The 26,858-nt window shown below is 25.5% G+C and overlaps 1 protein-coding gene across 3 annotated transcripts in view; it reads right to left on the minus strand.

The window, feature by feature from the left end:
• LOC112601823 (octopamine receptor-like) overlaps window positions 1-26,858 on the minus strand; it is a 152,707-nt gene that overhangs the window by 23,730 nt on the left and 102,119 nt on the right. For all 3 annotated transcript variants that reach the window (XM_025349618.1, XM_025349617.1, XM_025349616.1), the window contains exons 4-7: window positions 26,532-26,681; window positions 7,806-7,950; window positions 7,505-7,733; window positions 6,689-6,875 (exon numbers count right to left, since the gene is read on the minus strand). In XM_025349618.1, coding sequence (XP_025205403.1) covers window positions 6,689-6,875; window positions 7,505-7,733; window positions 7,806-7,950; window positions 26,532-26,672 — 702 coding nt within the window. In that variant the 5' untranslated portion in view covers window positions 26,673-26,681. The remainder of the gene's footprint in view (window positions 1-6,688; window positions 6,876-7,504; window positions 7,734-7,805; window positions 7,951-26,531; window positions 26,682-26,858) is intronic.

The following is a 26,858-nucleotide window of genomic DNA, read 5'->3' on the forward strand; positions in this document are numbered from 1 at the left end:
TCCTAATTAGTGCTTGAAACCACACTATTTTTATAAATTAATTTAAAAACATTTTATACTTGAGCATTGGATCTATGTAATTCTAGAAATTGACAGCTTCTATGCAATAATGCTATTATGTGATTAGAATAATCGTTGTAAGAAACTAGTCTTTCAAAAAATATGTGAGTATCTTCTATGAGTTCTCAGAATGCACTGTTATTAGTTTATTATTATTAAATAAAAAATAAGTGGACAAGCGAGTACAGTTTTTCTGTACAGTAGGTAGGTATTGAGTAGGTCACTGTGATGGATGTGTTAAATTAGAATTCAATGATATATTATTGTATACGAAAAACGATTCTGAGGGGAGAAGATCTGTCAGCTTACTTGCATATCCTTAAGTATATTTTATATTAGGTTTTTTATATTTTTATTAGGTAAAGTAATTTATTTAAGGTACTATTAGTAGTACATAAGGTCGAATTGGTATTTTTTTTCTGAAAGTATTGCATCTAAAAATACCATTGTATCTATAAAATATAATAATTCAACTAAAAGCCTTATGTTTTTATGAATAATGTTTTTGAACTATAACAATACAACGAATATCATTATTTAATATTTAAATATGTGATTTTGTCTGAATTTGAAATTCAAATATCTATAAAAATATGTTCACACATTTTTTATTTTTTTTAGTTTTAGTATATTCGTAAATTACTTATGAGAAACATTGAATTCAAGATTTGACCAATTTTCTATCCAAAACTACTCTTGAAGTTGAAATTAAAAATATTTTTTCTGTTACTTATCGTGTAGAAATGTATAAAAAAAACATGCATACATCATATTCTTTATAATCAATGTATTTAGTGCTGTGCCCAGAATTTATAATTATAATAGTAGAATAATTTTGAGCTCTACATTAGGTCTGACAGACATTGTTCTTTGTCATATTAAAATATTGTTGATTACATGTTAAGTTTCCGCACCTAAATATTTAGTTTAGATTGAATAATACTTTTCACGCAAAAAAAAAAAAAATAAATAACAGAAAATACATTATTTATTTAATAATACAAAAAAATATAATCTGTGTACATTCATATATGATAATCTGAATTAAATTCGACTATATTATTCTAGGACTTTTGTAACACTACTGGTCGTCTTTTGAGGGCCCGGGCTTTGTGTTAGTTAAAAAGGATTGCCTTAGTTAATTTCTAGTTATTCAGTTCCTGGACTGGTTGACGGCTTCATGAAATTATTATGTATAAAGAAAAAATATTATTGATATTTTTAACATGATAGTTATTAACATAATTAGCAAGGGTTCTTAACACCAAACAACTATATTATAATATATTCTTAATATGTAAATATGTAATATACAACATTATAATATATACATAAGACATAGTTTTTATTATATATCTATATTCTATATAAATTATAATATATTTAAGGTTTGGTAACATATTTCATTAATAACGTCGGATTTGAATTGCGTGATTTTTTGCTCATGTTATATCGAGCTTTAAAAGATGTTGACACAGGTGGTACGTGGTTTTAGCAGGAAGAAATGTGAACATCATTGGTGAAATTGACCCAGTTAGTGATTACCAATTTTGTGACCTATAGAATTGAAGATTGCTAGCGTAGCCGAAGCTAACACGTGTCAGATGTCCATACATAAATGAAAAAGTATATAGGTACTAAATGTTTATTTTTATTTTTGTTCAAAATATGTTTTTTAATAAAGTTTTAACATATTAATTACATCAGGCGTTTTTAATATTATACACTGTATATTATCTAGTAATGATATCGTAAGTTAGGAAGTGTGATGAGAATATTAAAAACAAAGACAACACATAAAAAAAAACAAGTATAAATATTATTATGAACTAGATTAGCACGTGCCAAAAATGATTAAAAATTCTAAGAACTGTACTAAGATATCACGGAATAGGTAGTCAGTGCAAAGACTTGTGTCATCACCATAAAATGCTATCGTAACATTCTTGGAGGAACCAAATATATTGGGCCTAGAATAGAGTTTGTTACTTGATTTCGAAGAGTTCATAAATTTATCATCATGCCACTAATTTGATTGTTTTTGAGATGCTTAATAAGAAATAGAAAAGTTAATATTTTTCTGAAAATTGGGTTAAATTTATTCGGTTTCGAGAAAAAATATTCATTGTCTACAATAACTTTTTTTACAAAAATAAAGCTGTTTGAAATAGTCTATTATCTAGTTTTTTTACATTAATTGAAACTTATCAATCCAAAAACTCAACGATCAATTAATAGTATATTATTAGTCAAAGTTTATTTAATTTTAAATTTAAATTATTAATTTTTTTTTTTATTATCAGAGTGATATAAATATATAGATTGATATAATATGTGGTGCTGTTTCAATTATCATATATCAGTCATACCAATAAATTGCTTCTTCTCACTGTCTTTTATTTGGTACTTCATATTTTGTGACTTGCTATTATGTTTATGCATGCTGGTATTGTTAATTGAAATCGTGCTGTGTACTAATACTGGTATTTGTTTTAACCATATTTTTGGTTTTATCAGATTATTTGCATAATATATTGCTATAAGTATTGCGTAACTGCGTTTCGCCAACTATAGTTAAATATATTTATTGGTCTCTGTATTCTACATTTTATAGTATTAGTGTATATTGGTGCTGTTAAAATTTAATATTATTTAATAATACTTTACATTATTGAATTATTAAATAATATATTATAATGCATGATTATTCTAATAATAAATTACTGTATCATTAGTGTAAGTTTATGACGAAAGTTTTTATTTTAGGAGTATAAGATATTAATCATTGATAGCATGATTGATTGTTATTGGCTCTCAATAATAGATCTAATATATTAGTTACATTATACTAAAGTACTTGTGGAAATAAAGGTAAAAATATTATAGATACCCAATAAACAGCATTACTTTTAGACCATATATTTATAATAAATAAACAAAATTGTAATTTCAAATACATTTTAAAATTTAAATTTAGCCAAGTTTAAAAAAAAAAAAAAAAATGTTTCACTATATACTGCTGTAAAACCAATAAGTTATTCATTGCTCCTGCGCCTAAATATTGAAAATAGAAGGAATATAATGATAACATATTGTATAATATCGTATTAAACAGTAGATCTAATGGTATTTTAATGAATATCAAAATATTTAGATTTCGTTGAATAATGGAATATTATAAAATAAATAAAATATTATTCCTATTTTATCATCTCTTATGGTCTCCAATGTTGATTAACAATAATAATTATCAATCAGAAAAACTGGTAAAATAAACATTCAGTCTGATGGAAAGTTAGTTGTTAACGTTAAATTTTAGAACATGATTCAATAATTAAATATTTTCAAACTGTTGAGTTTTGGAATGCTTATTATAACTTGGTTATGTCTCTCTGAACTTCGGAATAGATTTTTATAATATTATTGTGGTTGTCGCTAGTTATAAATATTGTAGACGTATAAACAGAATGCGGTGTACGTGTGGACATTAATGATTTATTCTCGACCGTAAATGCACTAACTGATCATGAACATAATACATAATATTATAGTTATGAATTGCAATTAACACAATTATAAATATATATATTTATATATATTTATTTTTAAATTTAAATTTGTTAGCTCGTTGATTGGTTTGTTGTATAAATTCTTAACGAGACTTGGTATCATGAGTATATTTACAAATTGAAGGCAACATTGGTTTTCGCATTGTTTTTCTGAGAACCGTATTATCATATTATTGTAACTACGTTTATGAATATTTATAGAGCTATTAAATTGAATCAGAAAGTTTTTAAAATTAATTACTCAAACGTATAAACCTTCTGCAAATGAAATTATGAAGAAGTTTTAACGAATTATGTAACTCGTGCATAATCATATTCATGAAACAGCGAATTTTTTTTTAAAATTAATAATGATAGCCGTAACAGTGATTTTTACAAAAACAACTTCGAATTAACAAAAATAACATGTTTTTTAATCTATTTAGTGGTAAACAAATGAATTTATAGCTTCTATAATACCCTCGAATGGACATGAATTATCTGAACATATTTCTCGTATTAATAATTTGTTTATAATTATTACTTCTAACAGAGTACTAAACGTATTGTATCATCGGTTGTCCCTCGAGATCTCGACAGTCAAATGTTTAAAACACTACATACGAATCTACACAATATATTGTGATAATTATAAATTAAAATCCAATTCCTGGCACAGAATCGTCATTTTAAACACAACGGTGTTTACTATCTCTCGATTTTCATATTCCACACATCACGGATGAGGATAATATAATAATGTGTAGGACTACAGTACTACAGATACTTGACAGTTCCTTAGCTGGGCATCTAGCAGTATAAAAACCGTTTACTGTTCATTTGAACGTTTTAATGAAAACAACATCATGTGCCGTTCGCTGAATGGGCAGGACGGAACCCGTAAATAGTATTGCGATTATTGTGCACGACTTACATTTCTAATAATGTAGTACAGGTGATATTAGAAGAAAAAAATGGTATTGTTATTTTTTCACAACTCATAACATGTGCGTATACGACACATCGCCGTTAATTCTACTCAAAACACATTCTCAATCGTTTCATTTGAACCTACGATGATTCGACATATTATCGTGCCGAGGGTATTGTGAACGTTTGTTACTGTTGCGTTAAAACTTAATTAAAATGTTCCGCGTTTTCTGTTTATTATTGATGATACATTATTATTTTTAATTTGCTGTCATAAAAGAGTGCATTGGTAATAACCGCTCAGATTACAGCAATAGTAATAATAATTGTCGGTTCAATTTATGAATAGATATTATATATTTTATAAACTATTACAATTACTAATTTTTTTTTCTTTTCAAATTATTTTCGGTTATAACACGTCTTTGTTTTCCAATGCTGTTATATACTTATTATTTATACGACATAATAAAGATACCGTATAAATCTGGAGGAGAGAGTATTTGACACAAACTCGGATAAAATCCCTAGTGGTTTACCCTAAAAACTTGTCAAATTTAGTAAATTTAGACAGTAAGTTTTTAGTCGTTAGTTCGCTGATATTGTATTTTCCTTTGTCTCACCAACGTGTCATTTGAAACAGATTTAAACAAATCAATTCTAATATCCACTCTGATGGAAAACAATTAAACTAATATTATAATATTAATCTTCAGGGTTTGGGTGTTTGAAACAAGGAAAGTCGTCGAAGTGCACATAAAAGGATATTTATGTCACTTAAGTTTTTCTAACGCGTATAATAAAAATTCACACTAAAATCATATTTTTAAATATCTAGGTGTGAGTTTGTGACATATTAAATTCTAGTTGGTTTTTATCAATACGCATTCGACAATATTGTTATGGATTAAATGACTTGCAAATTTTAAAATACTGTACTACCTAATGGCTAATCTAAGCAACAATAGTGATGTGTTTTATAAATAAACGTTATTATTATTATTTTTTTATATTTTTAGGTAGCTGTAGCAGTTAGTTTTGTATTGAGCCAATCCATTTTTATTTTTTTTTATTTTTAATAAGAAATATACAATCTGTACCCTTGGGCACAATAAGAATATGTGATATAATATTTTTTTTTGACATGAAAACGTGAGGGAAGAAGCCATCCAGTGAAGGCACTCCCTATTTGTTTATTAATAATTTTTTGTTATTTTTTTTTAATTTTTAATTTTTTTTTTTTTTATTCATTTAGTAAATCTTGACACCATTTTCTTAGCTAGATTAGATATAAGGGGATTAGAATGATATGGAAGTCTGTTATGGAATCTTTTGTAAAATGTTATTGCTTCATTGTGAACTGTTTTAATATTTAAATCTGTGTGCAGAGTGTAGTTGGAGACATTTGGAGGGGCGTTAGTAATTAATCTTAAGATTTTATTTTGAAAGGTTAGGATTTTGTTTACATTGGTTTTTTTTGCATTACCCCATAACTGTAGGCCATAAGTCCACATGGGCTTGATTAATGATTTATATATGAAAAGTTTGGTGTTTAGTTTAGTATGTTTATTTGATATTAGTGTTTTAATTGAGCGAAGTCGTTCGTTTAGGGCAAGTTTTTTTGTTCTGATATGAAGTCCCCAGGTGAGGAAACGGTCAAAGGTTAAGCTTAAGTATTTAATTGAATGGGATAAAATGATTGGTATGTTACTAAGGGAGACTTCTGGGCAGGGAGGGATAAGTCAATCCATCTATACTTAATTTTGTCGGATAATTATATTTAATACATAGAATGGCGATATCACGCAATATAATTCAGTTATTATTAATTGTTTTCCATGCAATTTTTTATGGATTGTCGTTTCCCACAACACTAGCTGGTCAGTAAATTTTGAATAGATAAATTGAATAATATTATTACTTGTTCTATATTCGATCCGTTTGTTGCTATCGTAGATATTGGAACATAAAATAAATGGAAAAGTCACTAAAATACCCATTTTGCGAGTATTATAATGATAATATTATGCCTGCTTGCTGTTCTAAATAATTATAATACTATATACGGTAGTTGGAAGTTAAGGTGAAATGCATACTTTATTTTAATAACTATTCTATGCAATACGTTCTATGATGTATATTGTTCTTACTTTTAATTTTTGTCCGTTGAGAGCTTCGAGTTTATTATGCCTTTCCGCAATTACACAGGATATTTTTAAATATACGTAGACGACGACTACCAGTGGCAGGAAAAATGAGCCCATTGCCGAAAACACTACGTATACTTTGTTTTGGTTATAGGTACAGCTGTTGCTAGTGTGTCGCTTTTCGTCGTACCTATATAAAATATAAAGCCAATATTAAGCTTCCAATGTTCGTACGAAAATGTTTTTTTTTTTTTTATTGAGTAACAAGTATTTTTATTTATTATTTTAATCAACTATATTAATGTAATAAAACGTAATGGTCGTTAAGCGAGGAATTTTTATAATAAAATTGTATATTTACATTTAGTACTTTACACTTTATCCCAATGAAACTTTGTTAATCGTATAATATTATAAGGCACTTTATGTTAGTTTTTGATACTTTATATAAGTAAGTACTCTGTTACAGAATATTAATTATAGTTAATTAAAAATATAGGTTTCTACTATCAAAATAATAAAAAAAAAAAAACATAAAATTAAAAATTTATCATTATTTACTAGTATAACTGAAGACTAATAACTGTAGACTGTAAAATAGAAAAAAAATTACAAAGTTGAGAGTTTATATTTTTATTTACTTTAATTAACGTACTATAAAAATATTATTGTTACATACTTACAAAGTATATTTAGCTGATTTTAAAATCGATTAACTTAAATGTTGTTTTTATTATTTTTTTAAAATTGTCAAAATACTTAATAATACCTAACAGCTGTACATCATTAAATTATATGATAATATAATAGTATACGCACCACCCAAAAAGTGGAGCACACGTTATAACCAATGAAACTAGCCATACGACTAATATCATGAGCGATGCGAGTCTTTTGGACCTTCGTTTTTTTGAGTACCGTAAAGGTTTAGTGATGGCAAAATATCTGTCGATTGATATGGCGCAAAGGCTGAGTATTGACGCAGTACAAAGGCACACGTCCAGCGAGACCCAAATGTCACATATCAAACGTCCAAACGTCCATTCGCCTAACGATTATTGAATGGTAAATTAATTATAACCAAAATCATCTCTCCCTTGTGATATAACTTTTAGCTTACCTGTAACATGATAGACGACAGCTAGTGGCATGACAAACGTTCCCACTAGCCAATCAGCAACAGCCAATGACGTCACGAAGTAATTCGTTACTGTCCGAAGTCGCCTGGTTGTAAAAACTGCGAATATAATTAACGTGTTACCTACCTATAAACAAAAAAATAAAAAGTATTAACTTGATGATGCGTATTAATATTTACGTGAAAACAAGTTTACGTTTTTTTTTTCCATGGAGGAAACCCATTGTTCGCATGTTGTATACCTACGTAATTATTTTAATCAAATCATCATTTCCATAATAATAGTTTAATTTAATTCGCTATAGTAGCATATAATTTCGATTATACATTTTTAGCTGGATATTATTCTTTACAAATTTGGATTTAGAACAAGTGATTATAATTAATTATATGTATTAAAAGTGTGTTATGAGTAGAAAAATGGACCGACATTTTGCAAGTTCTATCTTAACCATACCAATCTGATCATAACAACTATAATTACTTAACTTTAATCGATATGCCAATCATACCATCTTGCTTATGACTTTATAAACTAAAAATATATACCAAAAAAAAAGAAAAAAAACTTAAAATTAATAATGTTTAAAGTTAATAAAAATAAATTTTTATTCAAAGAATTTGTTTTTAATAATTTTAATATATGTAAAAAAAAAAAAAAACGGAATTTATTGCTTTGACTCGACACCCGTGGCTTTCTACTCAAGACATTCGAGTATTAAATTAAGTATATTTTTTAATATTTTAAACCATTGGTGTTGGTGAATATTTATGGTATCAAAATGTGTCCCCATTTCCCCGGGGAGGCAATAATCGACCAACGTAACTGTAGTAATTACTATCTCACCCCTTTAGATTATACGATTTACCCGCGTGGTTGAAGGAGTGGAATAATTTTGACAATATATAACCGCAATCGTAACATATTAAGCTGCACGCCATTTTTACGAACCTCAGTAAAGGTTTATTAAGGTGGTCGGGTGGATCCGGAAAATATGTGCGTGGTGTCCGAGGGAAATTATGGTCACCTGCTGACAAATACATATTTATAAACTCGGAAAAAACTATTGTTCCCCGCCACAATATCAACATGTAAACGATTACGGAAGAGCGATAACCTGTGAAAGATTGCGATTTTATACAATATATAATTATTATGAAAGCATTTTCGTTATAATCATTATGGAATAAGTAATGGTAATAATATTATAAAAGTAAATTAATAGTCAGTTAATGTTATATAGTTAATTAAACTAAATAGATTCAACTAACTAATTTTAGTACTCTCAGTTATATATTTGTTATGTAATTATATTAATCCAAGATTATGGTTGGGCTAACCACTTAAATGGTTGTATTAACGACTATAATTTTTTTTTTTCGGTTGGTTAGTCAAACATTTATATAGGTTTTGTAAAAATTAAATTTTAAAAAACCTGAAGAACTTTATCTGTTTTATAGTAGGTATCGAATGTCTTATTATCGAGTACTTATTTACCTAATACTGTGATTTATGTGTCAAATTATTCGAATTGAATAATAAATTATGTGTTTTATAAAAAAATACTAAATGACGTGTCAGGCTTTAGTTAGATATTTTATAATTCATTTTTACTAATTTATATTAATTATTTATTTATCTATTATGTATGTTGAACATTTTTTTGTAAAAAAACATTGTATTCAATATTTGTATACTATGTAATAGTAATTAATATATAATATGTATAATGTATTATTATTAACTTCTAAATCGATACCAACGTATTTTATAGAACTGTGTGAATAAGAATGTGGAATAAATAGTCTAATTAGTATATTAACTATTAATGTCCCATTGTATAAAATCTAAAGAAAATAATAATATGCGTAACAGAGAAAACTTGCATACCTCTTATAAAACACTACTATCCTTGAAAATAAAACTGAAACTTTATTACTGACCTAATAAGTTGACACCCAACTCACAAAAAAAATATTTATATAAATGAAAAGCCTTTAGCTAGATACGTTAATTGTCACGTTCAGAATAAAAAAATCTAAAAAGTGAAGAAAAACAATCATAGTAAATTTAAAAGTTAGTTGAAAAACTTTTTATGTTTCAGTGTAAAAACGTTTAGTAATGGAAAACAATATCTTCAGATTTCAATTAATATATTTACTAATGGAGAATCTATAAAATGTCTGTTATGTAAAGAGTTATAAAAAAATAAAATCAAATGTTTAGGTATTGTTATTCTTATGCATCTTTACCGTATTCAGTAATGCGTTGAACATTTTTAAACTATCATGCACGACATATCTTTCTTTACATACCCACCTTTAATTCTTTAATATAAATTATAATGTATAGTAAATATAATTATTATGACTAAATATAACTATCGTGTTATTATTATTACATAACTTATCATAATGTATCCAATTACTCACTCAAATAATTTTTAACATGTCTTTTAGACGTTATAAGTTCTTTTCATCACTCTATTGTCGTAATTTGTATAGCACCTTTATAGTTTAGATTGCATATTATTTTAATATATTCATTTTTTTCTCATTTATCGTGGACTAAATCTTTTATCGTAGAAAAAAAATAATAAAATTGATTTGAATAAATGATTTCAAAGTTATCTTTCAAAAAATTGAAATGGTTAACGAATCTATTAAAATTTGTGATAAAGTCATGCGTTCATTATATAATAATATTATAATATTATATTGAATTTTGAATAAACATATTGTTTCAAAATTTTAAAATAGCTGTGACATATTTTGATAATGTTAATCTGTAATGAAATTCAGGTATGTAGAATATATTATTTATTTAAAATGATTTCTCAGATTAAAAAAAAAAAAATCACATATACACCATATACGATGTACGAATTGCACAATTTTGGCTTACAGCCGTTATAGTACATTGAAAAATGTATTTCTGTTATTTGCAACAAAGTTAAAGAGAAAACAGTTTATTAAAAAAAAATAAATACTCCATAAGTCATGTGACATAAAAATATAAAAATATATAATAATATATAAACAAATAAAACGAATGGACTAATATTTACTTCGATATTTTTATGGTTATGGGCTAATCGACTTTTCCAGTTCAGTGAAATTTACTCTCGATAGGTATAAGTTTACAAAACAAGTCGATGGTGTTCAAAATGTCGGTATATAACTCAATCGTATTGTGTCAATTGTTTTCAGATATCGTATAGGTATGTATTATTTAAACGTTATACAATATGTATTTTTAAGATTTTTCAACTACAGCGCATATACTGCATATTATATTATTTCCACACCAATAATGATTTATAAATATCTTTAGTGTATTTCACTTTAAAATGACAGTTATTTAGTCCAGTTTTATTTAGTCTCGAACTTTTAATGCAGGGTGAATACTACTGTACAAATGAAGTATTCTTTCTTTCGAATAATGATTACCTCAGTGATCAATGATTGATATGGTAAATACACATCTTCGCAGATACTTTTGATGGTCTCTGCTATCTGGTCGATTTCCTTTGGTATTTACTATTTTCACATGTTTGAATCTTGAATAGATATTGTCAATTTGAAGAGAAAATTTGAAGTGAATTGCCTAAACGTCAAGTGGTATATATGTCAAAGAGCATGCGTTTTGGACTTTACTGATTGGTGCTTCATATTGACGTTAAATGTTTGAAAACTACTTCATATACATAGGTATGTAGTTTGCGTAGAGTTCCTACGTTTAACGGATTTTTATCTTTGAATAGTTTTAATGGGTTTTGAATTGTAGTGTAGATTGTTGGTGGCGCCGAGAAGGGTCATTTTAATATGTTGTTTACCATTACAATAAGTGTCTGAAAGTCTTCTCGACTTTACGCACTTATGATTTGAGAAGTGCTAATAATTTAATTGTTTCTTAACAATTAATATTATGTATTTTTATCATAAAAAAAAAATCCACATTGTCAGTTATTTGTTAATATATGGTTTTTTTTTTCATTTATATATAAACTGTACAGTTTGTAATTTATTATACTCTATAATTTACTAAACAGAAAATATGCATTTAGTTACCTATATAAATACTATTTTAGATACATTTACACCATTTTTTTAAAATATGATTTTATGTTAAATAAACATATACAATAATTAATATTAAATTCATTATAAAAACACTATCGTTGTTGTATAAATTAAGACTTAGGTTAAATTCATGTTTGTAATTTTTAAATTAAAAATCCATTTTATGATATGATAACAAAAATAATTATAAATATACAATTAAAAAATAAACATGAACTTTAAGATATTTTATTTTATTGTATTGTAAAACACTTATCGAATTTTATCATATTAACAAATTATATAGGATCTGTGTTATTATATTCATGTAAATTGATAATTGTTCTAATTATGGATATTCATTTGTCCGTCCGTTGTAGTTTTAAATTGCGTATTTCGTACTATGAAGTTAAAATTTTCTGTACAGATTTTCATCATCACACGTTATACAAATTTTGACTTTTTTTTCGTAATTTTAGTAATTTTTATTTGCCATAAATCATCATTTAGCATTTTTTTAGTCTTATTATTAAAATAGGCACAATAAAATAATATATTAAATATTATGCTGAAATGTAGGACTGTAGCTGACGACGATCGCTCTGTGTATTATTTTAGTTTTGAAAAATAGGTAATACGTCCTTGTCGGTCGTCTGTATTATTATTTTCAAATGGGATGAGATTCAATTTTTCCCGCCCACGTAAAATATACCATCACCGCAGTCCCTTAGATATTTCACCGGAACCGATCGTTCGCAAATATTTCCGGTTGTAGATATATATTTGCTATAAATTTATTGCCTCCGTCATCGACGGTACAGCCTTTTTTCACTTTCATCGTCCGCCTTTTCTTAGCTCCAGCAATTCGTCAGTGTCCCGCATCCAAGTCAATCGCCTTTTGGCTATTTTCGTCACGTTTAATGAATTTCTTAAGTAGTGAGTATATATAATACAATACATAGATATCTCATACCCTTGGTTTATTTATTGACACACAGATAGAATATTTTTTGAAGTTTTTTGATAAATACAAATCGAACTTCGAATAGGTGGCTTATTGGTTATAAATTATAAAATATAAAGCTTAGTAGAGTGGCTCAGAATGATACAACGCAGCGCAATATTATTTTGGTACATTCATAATAAACACTATTGCTATTCAAATATTTATCAGTTAGGTCATATTTTTATATATACTCTTATTTATTATTAAAGTATATCGATAGTTAAGTGCACACTTGTATGAAAGTCAATTCTATTAACCTCGGCAATAAGAATACTTTTTAACTTTCTATACATTTCAAATACATTTTTTTGAATATTTTACGTAACATAATATAATTAAAAATATACCTAAATCAAAATTAGATTTAGGTAAATATTTTTGAATTTTAATAAACGATGCATATACTTGAATTTACATTTTTGCTGAAAAATTAATATAATGTTATGTATAGTTACATATTTATAAGTATTATTAGGCACAATAATTAGAATTAAAATAATGATAATAGTTAACCCGACAACGTGTAAAATCATAATATAGTGTATTGATGAACATGCAATGTCAAAAAGATGCCTTTTAATCTAGATTCACAGTTTTTCACTTAGCTACAGGCTTTTATTCGTCCAGTTTTCAATCTCGCCATATCATTATTATTATTATTATTATTATTGTATAATACGTAGTTTCGATCGAAGAAACATATTTCTGTAAAAACGACGGGAGTCCGTATTCTCATCGCAACGTAATCCGACGTGAAATTTATGGGTCCTATACCACTAGTCTGGCTTATAAATAATCTTGACAACGTTAGACCCTGCAAACAAAAACGTCACTTGTAAACCGTTTATCTTATCTGCGCACAGACCACTAGACACTATATTCGTGCCTGATCTTCGCAATCAAAAGAACGGCCCGTGAACCAGAGGGTAAATAGCTTCAGTGAGAAGCATCAAAAATGGATGTAGGTGTAGCTAGTAATAAGCACGGTAGCGGAAAGTGTTCTGTTACCACCAAACCTCAGCTAACAATATATAGTTTAATGAACCGTTAATAATTATTAAGAACGAAATAAACGAGTGAATTGGCTTAGTGGATCGATTCTGATTCCTGCTGGAAGATAGTTCGCAAACTGCAGTCGTTTCCGGAATTCGTTTCTATGTGTTTTTAATTAAATCTCACTGACGTACCGCACAAAGTTTAAAACCGTATCGTTACGTACCTACAGTTTTTTCTCATCTCACATTATATACCTAATGAATAAATAAAAAATGATTAAGAACGCCGAGTTAATTTTTGACGTTAAAATAAGATTATTATTATTTATTATACATGATTATCTCGTTTGCTTAGATTTTATGTGTTAAATTACTTTGAATAAAAATAACGTGACATGAAAGCATGTACAAAGATACAATATAATTCATTTTTAGGGAGCGCTTAGTTAATGTTTTCAGAAAACCACACGGTTTATACATACCTTTACATGTGAAATGTCGGTGTGTAAGCAGTATAATATTATTTTACACGCTTTGTAGAAAGTCTTTATTTAAATTTTATGTACAGATTATAAACTTTATGAATAAAACGGGGCAACATTTTTATAAATATACTGCCGATGTAATTTTAATATATTTTTAAGTTGTATCATAGAAGTCTCGTTGCATTAATGTTTTTCCCCTTAAATTGTATGTTATTATACATGTATACACTACATGAGTTATACGGACAGAAGAAAATATTCTCACGCTGAGTAATATTGCTTGTTATTATTTTTTCACTATTGTCATATTATTGTTTGCTAATAAAATTACAAGAAACTGAAGTGGTAAAGTTTTTCTCGGCCAGAGTGGGTCACAGTGAGTATATAGCAAACATTCTACGACGAAATAAAGTATAGCTGGTGAGTGTGTTTTATTTACCACGAGCCTCCGGATAAGAAAGGGTAATAATCAAGAACGTGACCTCTTAACTACATGCCTTGACCATTTTGAACGTGAATTTATCATTCTCTTTCTCAAGTTGTTGTTGAAGTCTAGTACAGAGTTTTTTTTCCCTATAACGTTAACACATTTTAACTTATTGAAAATAAATGATTTATTTAAATAACTATAAAAATTGCATCCTCACTCTCGTTTTTTCTTTGAAAAATTATTTTTTTAAATGAGATTTACATTTTTTAAATATACGTACTTAAGAACAAAATTTAAAAAAATTTAGATCTTTATACCGTTTAAATAAAGTATCTTCTGATGATACAATATTCCTTTTTAGGTGAGAATTTCTTTTTCCACTATAAATTATAAATCATATTAATCAAATCTATTTTCGATAAATATTGATGAACCTAAATTGGAATTTTATAAAAGAAAATATATCACTGATAAAAATGTTAAAATATTTTAGGGTATTGATGGTTTGAAAATTATAATTACTAATTACTAATTTATTAATATTTTAGATTTGGAGCGGAGCGATGAATCATTTTTTATTTAAAAAATTTGGTTAATTTATAGTTTGTACTTAAGAGACGAATGAACATTTGAAATGTAAATTTTTACGACATTGGATAGTTATGCATAAAATAATTGTTTTTTTTTCTAACAATTTTTGATATTTTCTTGTATTTTAATAACTAATAACCATAGATATTTGTTATTATATTATTTACAAACAATTATAATTTTCGATTTTTTTTTTTTTTTATAAATGCCAATTGAAATTTATGAATGATTAAAAATTCCTGAAAACATAAAAGGTATAAAGTTTCTGATAAGTGATTAATTTTCCAATAGAAAAATATCTAAATTTATCATTACAATATTTTTTTATAAGTATTTAAAGTCAGAATTTTGACAACATTTCGAAAAATACAAGTTATTTTGTAGTTAGAAATACATAGAACAATTTCTGTTTTTACCAAAGATTTAAAAATTTAATAGTAGGTTCTTTTTAAGTTTTTAAATATATATATATATATATAAAATCAACCGGTAAACCAAATTAATTTTTATAACATTGGATATTCACTTGTATAACAGTTCTTAATAATTGATTCTTATTTTTTATTTAAAAACAAATAATTGTAAATGTTTTAAATTTTTGCAAAATATTTAATTTATATTACCATTTTTCCTATATGATAATGCTTTAAAATTATTTTAACAATTTTTTGAGTTATTTAAAGGCGTAACAAATTTTTATTTTTTTTTTTATTATTATTATTTTTTTATGGATGTTAATAAAAATTTATTCACAGGGTCATAGTTCTTGAAAATTTAATACAAAATCATTCATAAGTATTTCTTATACTTTTATAAAAATATTAAAATAATATATATATTTTTTTATGGATTTAAAATTAGAATTTTGATGAAATGAATCAAAATTACTAACTATTTTGCACTTATAAAAAACTTCTTTTTATATCTAAGATTTGAAAATTGAGAACAAGATTTCTCACGAATAGCTAACACTTAAACTATAAAATATAATAAACATATAAAAGGAATTATATTTATAGAAATTTGAAATAAAGATTAGGAAGAAATAATTTAATTAAAGATAAATAGCAATTTATTTTGTTATAACTTAAAGACATTATTTTTGGAAACTTAAAACTTTTACGTATATTAACCAAATATAATACCAAAAGTAAAATAAATGGCTTTAATAGTTTAATTGAAAAAATATATATCATTAAATAAATTTAGTGATATAGATTTTCAGACTGTTTCCGCTCAGAATCATTTTTTGTATACACACATATAATAATGACCCACTTAACACCTACTCGTCATGTGTAGTAGATCAGTACAAACTTGTCTTCGTTTATAATCATGCAAAATTGCCTAAGTATAAATACTTAATAAAGTATAACATCTATTTTATATTATTGTAAATTATTTTTTTATGGACTAATATAAATAGAATATATATACTGTGTTTTAAGTATTGATACTACTCGATCAAATTTTAAAAATAAAATCTTGAAATTTTGCATGTGTTTTATATGTCAATATCATTATCAATTTTTATATACAAATTATAATTACCTATACAATAACATTTGAATTCAATTTTTTTTTTTTTATTATTATAATTAATTTAACGCACCCGTTTCACCCGTTGCGCTCATTGATAATATCTTACTTAATATGGTGTTGGTTGATAATTTAAGTATTTTCTTTATTTTTAATGAAGTTGCTGTATTTAAAAAAAAAATTAATTATTGAATACAATTTTCTCAAAAAATAAGTACTAAATTATTAATATTATTGTTTCTTTATCTATAAATTTACTGTTTAAAATTTAAAATGTGCTTATTGACTAAATTGGGCAATCTGTAGTGTACTAGGATGCTTTGCTATACAATTATACACATGATGTGCTTCAGTTAGATTAAAAAATCTAATAAAAAATGTAGTTAAATAACAAATAGATATTGAAATTTATAGTTCAATATTTTAGATTCAGAATAGATATAACTTTTATTGGATTTACTGCCCTTGAAGATGTTTGATTTTTGTTTTTTAGTAAACCATTTAAAAGCAATACAACAGATGTCAAAATATTTCCAGACAGTATCTTTATAGATTAATAATTAGACATATTAAAAATATTCAAATAAAAATAATTTTTGAGATTCTTACTTCTTAGTTCTTAGTGTTTTTTTCAGAAGAATCACTGAACAATTTTAATAAAAATGAAATCAAATATTCTTCAGTATAACAGAATTTTTAATATTTTTCTGTAACTTTTTTCATTCTTAAGGTTTCGACATTGTTGACTTCATGTAGTTGTATATTGTTTTTTAATGTTGTTGTTATTATTATAGTATAGTACTCTAAAATATATTGTATAATTTAATACCTTATACAAAAAAGAAGATCTTAGCTACTTAGATCAAAGTTACTTGTTATTTAAAAAAAGTATGAATTATTAACATTATTTATTAAAAAAAAAAAATAAACTTTGTTTTTAAATTTGACATTATCGTTTATTACATATTATAGTATATTATGTATTATATATGCAATTTCGCTTTTAACAAAAACAAATCGCAAAATGTAAAGTTGTTTGAGATTTTATCTCATTTATTTTTGAATTTTCTGAGGTCAATGGAAAAAAGTCTGAATAGTGTATGTTATTGATGATTGGGTATACAATACGAGAGAGGTTTTATTTTTGAAAAATTAAAACAAATTATTATTAACTTCTAAGTTCATTTTTTGTGATATGTTGACTAATGAGTTCTTGCTAATTTAACCGAGTTTTGCTAGTTTTCTTTAAATTCGCATGTTTTTCCATGATGATTAATATCTACGTCGAATTTTTTTTCGGGTTATTTTAGTTTATGTATTACTACAGGCCAATATAATAACAATTTTTAAGTTGAAAAAATCTTTTTGGAAACCAATAGAATCGTATACATTTTATTGAAACTCATCGATCTACCATAGTCCCTCGGCAATACGAAATGTTCCTGAGAAAATATTTAAAGAAATATCCGACTATCTTAAGTTTAAATTTTAAAAATTACAAGTGAAATTGGATAATAACCGAATACTCTTCGTGGAATATATTATATACGGTATGTAGTACGAAATATGAAATTTAGAGTACATAGTATTAGTTTTTCTTCTATATAGAAAATAACGAGAAAAAATATAATTTCCATGCCTAACGAATGTTATATGATATTTTTTCATGTGTGCTGTAATAATATAATATAATATTACAAAATTCTACGATACGAAGGCAAATACGATACATGAAATGTGCACGTTTTTTCATCAGTAAAAATGAAACCATAAAATGTCATTATCAAGGAATCAGCCAACTTTAAGATCAATATAATGAACGTTATTAGCAACGATTTTGTTGTCATCTCAAATAAAAAAAATGATGTTTTGATATCTATACCGATGACGTTCAATAACACAATTTTAAGATTTCTACTCGATTATTTTCTGTAAACCGTTTATTATGTTATCAATCATTATATTATTTCGAACGTTCACGTAATTTAACTGTTGGCGAATGTATGAAATAGATAAATACAGCGTAGTATCCTGACTTGCCCATATTTTGATCGATTTCACAGAGGATCGAATTATTTTTGACGGTTACTCACTGTAATTAGAACAGATATTTTATTTTTTATCGCACTTTTTCGTCATAAGATCATAAAAAGTTTATATTATGAATCAACACCAGAAACATTTACCCGTTTTATACCTGATTCATAAAATCGAGATTAGTAATTAAATTTTTCTCTAAGAAAAATCAAAGTAAATACGTTGAATAATCAAATTGTATGCCCATTGGTCCTTCATTAAGAACGTTCACTATAATATGTCAATAATATAATGAATTATAAAAAATAATAAGAGTTGAATTGGGTTCACTATACACAAATCAAATGACCCGACCAATTTCGATGAGGAAACTAATGGTTACGTTGCTCGATTTGATGCTGAATACATAAATTGTGAGTCTACATTACGGATAAAGATGCTGTGATCCTTAATAGATGAAACCAAGTCAAAATTCTTATTAGGATTGAAGATAGAAAATTAGTTTTAGGTGTCCACTGAAGAGGAAACATCACACGGCGAAAAAACGTCACGTTTCCTAATAATGCCGTGATAACGTGTTGAATAAAGTTCAAGACACTGTCTACTTCGACGGTTCAAACAGAACCAAAATACCTGGATTACATTGCAATAAATTATGCTATGTACGGCTGTCCACTAACGAGAAATAACTCTTAAACATCGAATTTTATAATGAACGCGAGGTAACAGGGAATAATTAACATCGATTATTATGGTACTAAACAAATACATTTGTCAAAGCAAGTATTGTTGTGTATATAATCCAAGTATTATCTGTTTTGCACCTGAAGTGTACAGTTTATAATACATTACCTAAAAAATCGAAGATAATAACATGAAAATTTAATAATTTCAAGTTTTTGTTGAAAATAATATGCGGTGAATATAAAATATAAATTATAATTTAATTTGTATAAATATTAAATAGTATTGAAAATTACTAATGAAAATTGTATTAATTATTACAAATAAATATTTTTGATTTATTATTAGTTATTACCTAATGTATTCTTAATAAATTCCAAACTACTAAATAACATTAAATAATGTAGACATTTTAACTCAGTATTATTTGGATTATTTTTTATTACTTAAATGAAAAAAATCATAAGAAACTTTATATTGAATTGTTAAGCTTTTTGATCAAAGAGTTTTTAAAATACTTCGAATAAAAAAATAAAAATAAAAATAAAAAATAAAAAAAGTTTGCTGTACTAAAATGAAGCTATATTACTTAATCGTTACATAGCTAATGGACGATTAATATATGTCATTAATTTAACTTTTTATTTTTTAAGTCACCTGTATTAAAAAAATACATTTTTTATTGAAATATTAAATTTATACCTATACTAATTTGTTTATAGTAAAATAATTAAGCAATAATAAATTCATATCAATTAATTTTTGTAAGTAAAAATGAATATATCAATATATTATTTTCTATGTATTAAAAAAAATAATTTCAAATTGTATTAACAATTTTGAAGTAAGTACATTCTGAATTATCATTTCATACTCTTTCAATAAATATACACTTTTGGGGCCAAAAATGACCCACTTACAAAGTATTTACGAATAATTATCAATTTTTTTCCAAATTTTATCAGGATATGAGATTTTAGAAGAGTTGAATGGTATTACCGATGATATAGCATTCAATTCGGAAGACGGTGAAAATACTAATGCAGACAATTATACCACCAATGCTAATAACTCTTTAAATCAACAAGTTTGGAATTTATCTATTAGATTATCAGGTAAACAAACCTAATTATTATTTTTTTAATTTCTTATAATATTAACTTAGAAGTTTTTTTTTACATGCAGATTCTAGTATGGCTGAAGCTGAAGTGCAGGTACCTAATGTAGTAAATATTGAAAAAGCAAATAGTAATATTCCTTCTACTTCTCAAAGTGAATTTTAATTTGAATTATTCAATATTTTGAATTATATTTTTTTATGCATTTGTTATATATATATATATATATATATATATATATATATATAAATTGTATTTATATTATTTTATAAATATTATAAAAAAATAAAAATGATTTGGTACAAAAACATTGTATTATATACATGATATCAGGTATACATAATGATTTGGAGTTTCTAGAAGATATTATCTCCAGCTCAGCTGAGGAAATGGATGACACTGATAAAGATAAAGATTATATACTAACTCAGTGACTGCAACTACTTGTAGATTTAGATGAAGTTAGTATTGGTGACTTATTATTGACGTAAGTATATTTTTAAATAATGATTATCTTGAAAACGAACTCATAAATATAGAAGTAGACAATGTTTCAAACCCAAATATAAGTAGTGAATTTAATTTTGTAAAATCATGATAGTCTTCAAAAAAATTTTAAAAAGTTAGATTTAGAGAAAAACAAGGTCTAGTAAACAAAAACATTTATAAAATACCACCTATAAGTATATTTCAATAGATGATTAGTCCTATATCACAAACAATTATTATTTAACAAACAAATTTATATGCTCAACAAAAAAATGTTAATATCAACACAAGCATTGAAGAAATAAAAGTATTTATCGGAATATTAATTTTTATGGTTTACTATAGCTTACCTAGTATCAGGTTATGTTCGTAAAATTATTCTAATTTTTTTTTTTTGTGAACATGTGGCCTAAATCATGCTGGTTAAAAGGTTTTTGAAAATTCTACGGTCACTTCATCTTAATGATAATTCTCAAATGCTATCAAGAAATTATTTGGATTTCGATACATTATATCGCCCATTAAGATACTTGGCAGTCGATGAAAGTATGATAGCATATAAGGGTCATTCCACTATGAAACAATATATGGTTATGACACCTATTAAAAGGGGTATTGGCTGATTCTTATAGTGGTTTTTTATTGAATCTTGATATTATATACACTTGAAAAATATCAAATGGAATACTTGAGTATGGACTAGGAGAAAAAGATGTGTTAAACTTGACCAACATGTTGAAAAACTTATTTTATTGTGTTTTTTTTTTGATAATTTTTTTACAATATACCTCTAATTATAAAACTTTTGTGTGACGGTATATTTGCATGTGAAACATTTATAGTAAACAAAAAGTATTATCCAAAACACCTTATTAGAACTAACGGCAAGTATAATTCTGGTGACATTGAATATGCCCAAAGTGAAGATATTGGTAATAGTTGATAGAAGAATGTAGGAAGTAAATCAGTGACACTTGTTAGCAATATGCATAGCTCTTCAAATACATCTACAGTATTGAGAAAAATGGTAAAGGAAAAAGGGTTGGTTCAAGTAAAGTATTATATTGGAATATCACATTATAATAAATACATGGAAGGAGTTGACAAATTTGATCAATATATGTCTCTATATTAAATTATCCAGAAGTCGAGGAAGTGGTGGATTAAACTTTTTTATTATATGGTTGATACTACTATTGTTAATTCTTATATTTTACATAAAGAAAGTTGCAACAAGAATAAAAGTAAATAAAATACGCATTTAGAGTTTAGATCAAGACTAACTGATGAATTTATTGGAAATTTTTCATACAAAAAAAGAATACATCTCCCTCCACGATCAAAGAAATAATAATAAAAAAAAAACTTTCCATCAATCATAATTTTATAGGTGTTGATTATATGTCAAAGTTCATTAATAAGTATAAAAGATGTGAAATGATAATCACGAAATCTAAAGAATAAAGATTAAATATGATTTGTTCTAATGTGAAATAACACTATGCAAATAATGTATGTTTTGAACTTTACCACAAACCTACCTGAGACTGATTATATTTTATTACTTTATATTATTTATATGGAAAATTCTAGAATTATTATTAAAATGATATATTATTATTATTTTTTTTATATCAATTTTTTTTTTTTTTAAATTTATTTAAAGAAATAAAAATACTTTAATAATATTGTGAATTATTTAATTGTACCGATTAATTGATTATGATATTTTTTAAACGAGATTTGTTATGTTTTATTTTATAAGAAATGTATTAGTTGATTTTTATTGCATATTTATTTACTTTTTTATTATATTTATATTAGTTTGGATGAGTATTATATATTTATTTAAGTAACCGCATAAGTGGGAAATATATTACCATTGCCTGTTCAGTAAATCTTATGATTCGTAAAGGGACAAAAGGAAACTATTCTTCTACCACTTTTCTAACCATGCAAAACAAATAAAAATTTTCCAATATTTTTCCCAAAATCATAACACTCCATTAGTGCATGTGTACCAATTTTTAGAAAAATCTGATGACTTTTTTTGTTCTACCCTATCAAGGGTTAAACAATAAAAATAACGTGAACTTAAACATTTTCAACACAGAATTGTATTAAAAATGTTATGAAAAATGCATAGCTCATAGTGACTCATATTTTTGATTGTGGTTTTCATATAAAAATAAAATATTACATAGTATTCCCATAATACTTATTTTTATTTATATTTGCTACTATTGTGTCATTCATCGACTATTTTTTTTTTTTTTTTATAGATTAATGGATGAGTTTAAAAACCAACAGTGTGATAATAATTGTATATAATAGATAAACAAAAAAAATAAATAAATTATAAATTAAAATTTATCCAAAATCATAAATTTAAGTACCGAGAGAAGAAGAAACATAGCGTTTAATAAACATAATTTGGTTTTCATTAATCATGATTTCACTGCAATAAAGTGCCATTAAGGTATAATTTATATGAGTGGTAGAAAATTTTTTGGTAAGTATGTTATAATTATAGTGCTAGAACCTAATGCATTTAAAAAAAAAAAATGATGGCAAATTATTTATTTTTTCAAAGAAAACTGTCAATGCTAATAACGGTGTTATAAAAATAATGATACAAATATTTGCTTTTAACATGAAGTATGATAATTATTGATTAGTAAAACCTAATAGGATACAGATTAATATTTATAAAATTTTATCCAGAAAAATATTAAATAGAACACCTGTATTTATTGTAAATGCATACTTCAGATGAGTAACATTGCAAATTAACGTTCTGAAATTGACAATCTGTTTCGATAGTTTTTACTTATTTTTTAAAATTCAAGTATAACAATATAATATGTTTAAATATAGGGATTTTTAAATATTTTATTTTGAAATAAGTTATTTATTTTTTAATTGCAGCAACTTACGTACCTACTGATAATAAAATATGTTGATATTTCGTCCTTTTGGTAAAAATGACAAGGTATATAACCTAATTATTTATTTTTAACTTAGTTAAATTTTATTGGGGCTATGGACCGATATAAAAAAAAATAAAAATAATTATAAGTAATAAGTCTAATTACATTAAAATATGTGAATACAATTGTAAATACTTTGAAAAAATAATTTTAGATGTCTTTAGTTCACTCGTAATTTAATTATATACTTATCTATCTATACACAGTGGTATATTGGAGGGTATATGCAGGTATATGACGTATACTCGGATCCCTATTTTTAGATTTATGCGTATACCTTAAAAAAAATTCATCAATTATGGATATACGTCAACTGAAAATTCATGCATTATGAGTATGCGTAAGCTTCTAGTATATCATCAGTCATAATTAATATTACAGTATAAAATAAATAATAATACTATATAAAATTGTTATTATATTATGACTAATACACTGTCCAAAAATAGCTTCGACCCACTATGAAGTTCGGAATTCGAGAACTGCCAAGCGTGTATACTGTTTAGTGTAAACATTACAATATTAGTATCAATATTATTGTTGAAATTTAAAATGTATGCGTCCATAGCGGATATTATACTGAATTTTATGTTGTAAGAATACTACTCACGTTCAAACCAAATTTACATGTTATCCTGTTCATCACTTAAATCGCAATTTTGATTTAATATAAAAAAATAAAAAAATTAACAATCATACAAATATTTGTAGAATAAATTAAATACGTTTATAGACTATAAGAAATAAATTACCTAAATTAAATTTTAAAAGTGTGCTAGTTCAAAGTTATTTACGTTGTTACATATACATTACGTGAAGAGTGAGTGTTTGTAATAAAAGATAAAGCTTATTAAAATACTATTATAAGCGTTAAGATATTTCGAGCAAAGCGAGAACATTTTTTAAGGTATACCTATTCAACTATTTTTAGATGTGTATACCCATAAATTTATTTACCAATACACTACTGTCTATACATGATATGATTTATTATTTAAATATCATGTTTGTTGATGACTACAATTATATTTTATATGATAATATTTTAAATACACAATGCAAATGCAATCATTTATCGTTCATTATTTTAATTTGTACCTGAGTCATAGTGGCATATTAAGACAGAAAAAGGCGTGTAAAAGTATCTACTCATCCTCTACCTAAATGTTTCAGTAGTGAGTTAAATCAAAATTAAAATAACGAGCGATAAATGATTGAATTTACGTATTTACGTTACGTATTCAAAGTATTACTTAATTTATTAAGTACCATGACTACTTAAAGATATAAAGAAATTCATTCACTTAAATCGGCGTGAATAACAATTATCGGGGTGTTTGCATAATATCTAAATTTTAGTTTCATGTGCATTTTTTTTTTTTTTATCATTGGTTTGTACCAACAAATTTTTTGTATACCTACATGCAATAATTTTGTTTTTATCTGAAAAAAATCATCAATATTAATACAATTATAATAATACAAATTATTAAGTGAAAAAAATATGTACATAAAAACTTTATACTTCATAACGATTAATCATCAATAAAATTTATTTAGCTCTTATAAAAATTATATACTATACGTATTTCCGTATCATAAAGTTGTACTCGGGTGATAAAACATACGTTTCGACACTCGTATTTAGTCGGGCGTAAGTCTAATCACAACAAAAAGCCATTACCTTACCGAACGAGCGATTGCTAAGATTTGTACTATTATGGTTTCTCGTTAACGAAGGAATCGGCAGAAAAATTTGTATACAACAATTAAATCTATAAACCGACTCCTCTCATTATTCAAAATCACTCAATCATAATCGTTTAGAGCCACTATCGATACGAATAATTCAAATAACTGTCGAAACTTTTACTTTTAATACAATAATAGTTCTAATAAATACATACGTGATAAAGACCGCATTTGGGGGGTAATATAAATAGACTTTATTGACTAATACAAACATACATAATATAATAACTATACGTAACATATTTTACGCTTAAACTCGATCGAAAAAATACTCATGTTTATTCAGGAGAAATTTTAAATTTTTGTAAATAACCCGACGGTGACAAAATAAATACTCGTATAATATTATTTCAATAATAGGTACTTGTATTCTTTTGCATAAACGTTACACCCGTTATAATATATATACGGATTTGGTCTTCACGAAGTAAATCCATTGATTTTTATTTATTCTAAGTATAACCAATTGCATAACACATACCACAATAAAAATAATACTATACATATATAGTTTAATTCGTTTCACTTACCACTGTCGTCAATATGACAAGGCAGAACAGTACTATCAACAAGTAGTCGGTGAAGTTTCTATCTTTGAATAAATTGTGTGGACTGGTTGTGGTATTGACAGAATCTTTGATCGTGTCATTGTCTGCCAACGACGAGTTCATTGCAAACCCCTAAAATATATAAAAACATCAGATTGAGTATTAAATTTTCTATAGTACCTATTCACTGAGGTATTAAAAATATTGCGATCATTTGAAGACGAGTTTACTCCCAAAATTATGGTCAACTAAGTATATGTTTATATAATAACTTTATTTTTGAATATACTCAGATAAATATTAAAAAAT

Source organism: Melanaphis sacchari, unplaced genomic scaffold, assembly GCF_002803265.2.
Source record: "Melanaphis sacchari strain LSU unplaced genomic scaffold, SCAv2.0 Contig7_pilon_pilon, whole genome shotgun sequence".
NCBI classification, from domain to species: Eukaryota; Metazoa; Arthropoda; class Insecta; order Hemiptera; family Aphididae; genus Melanaphis; species Melanaphis sacchari.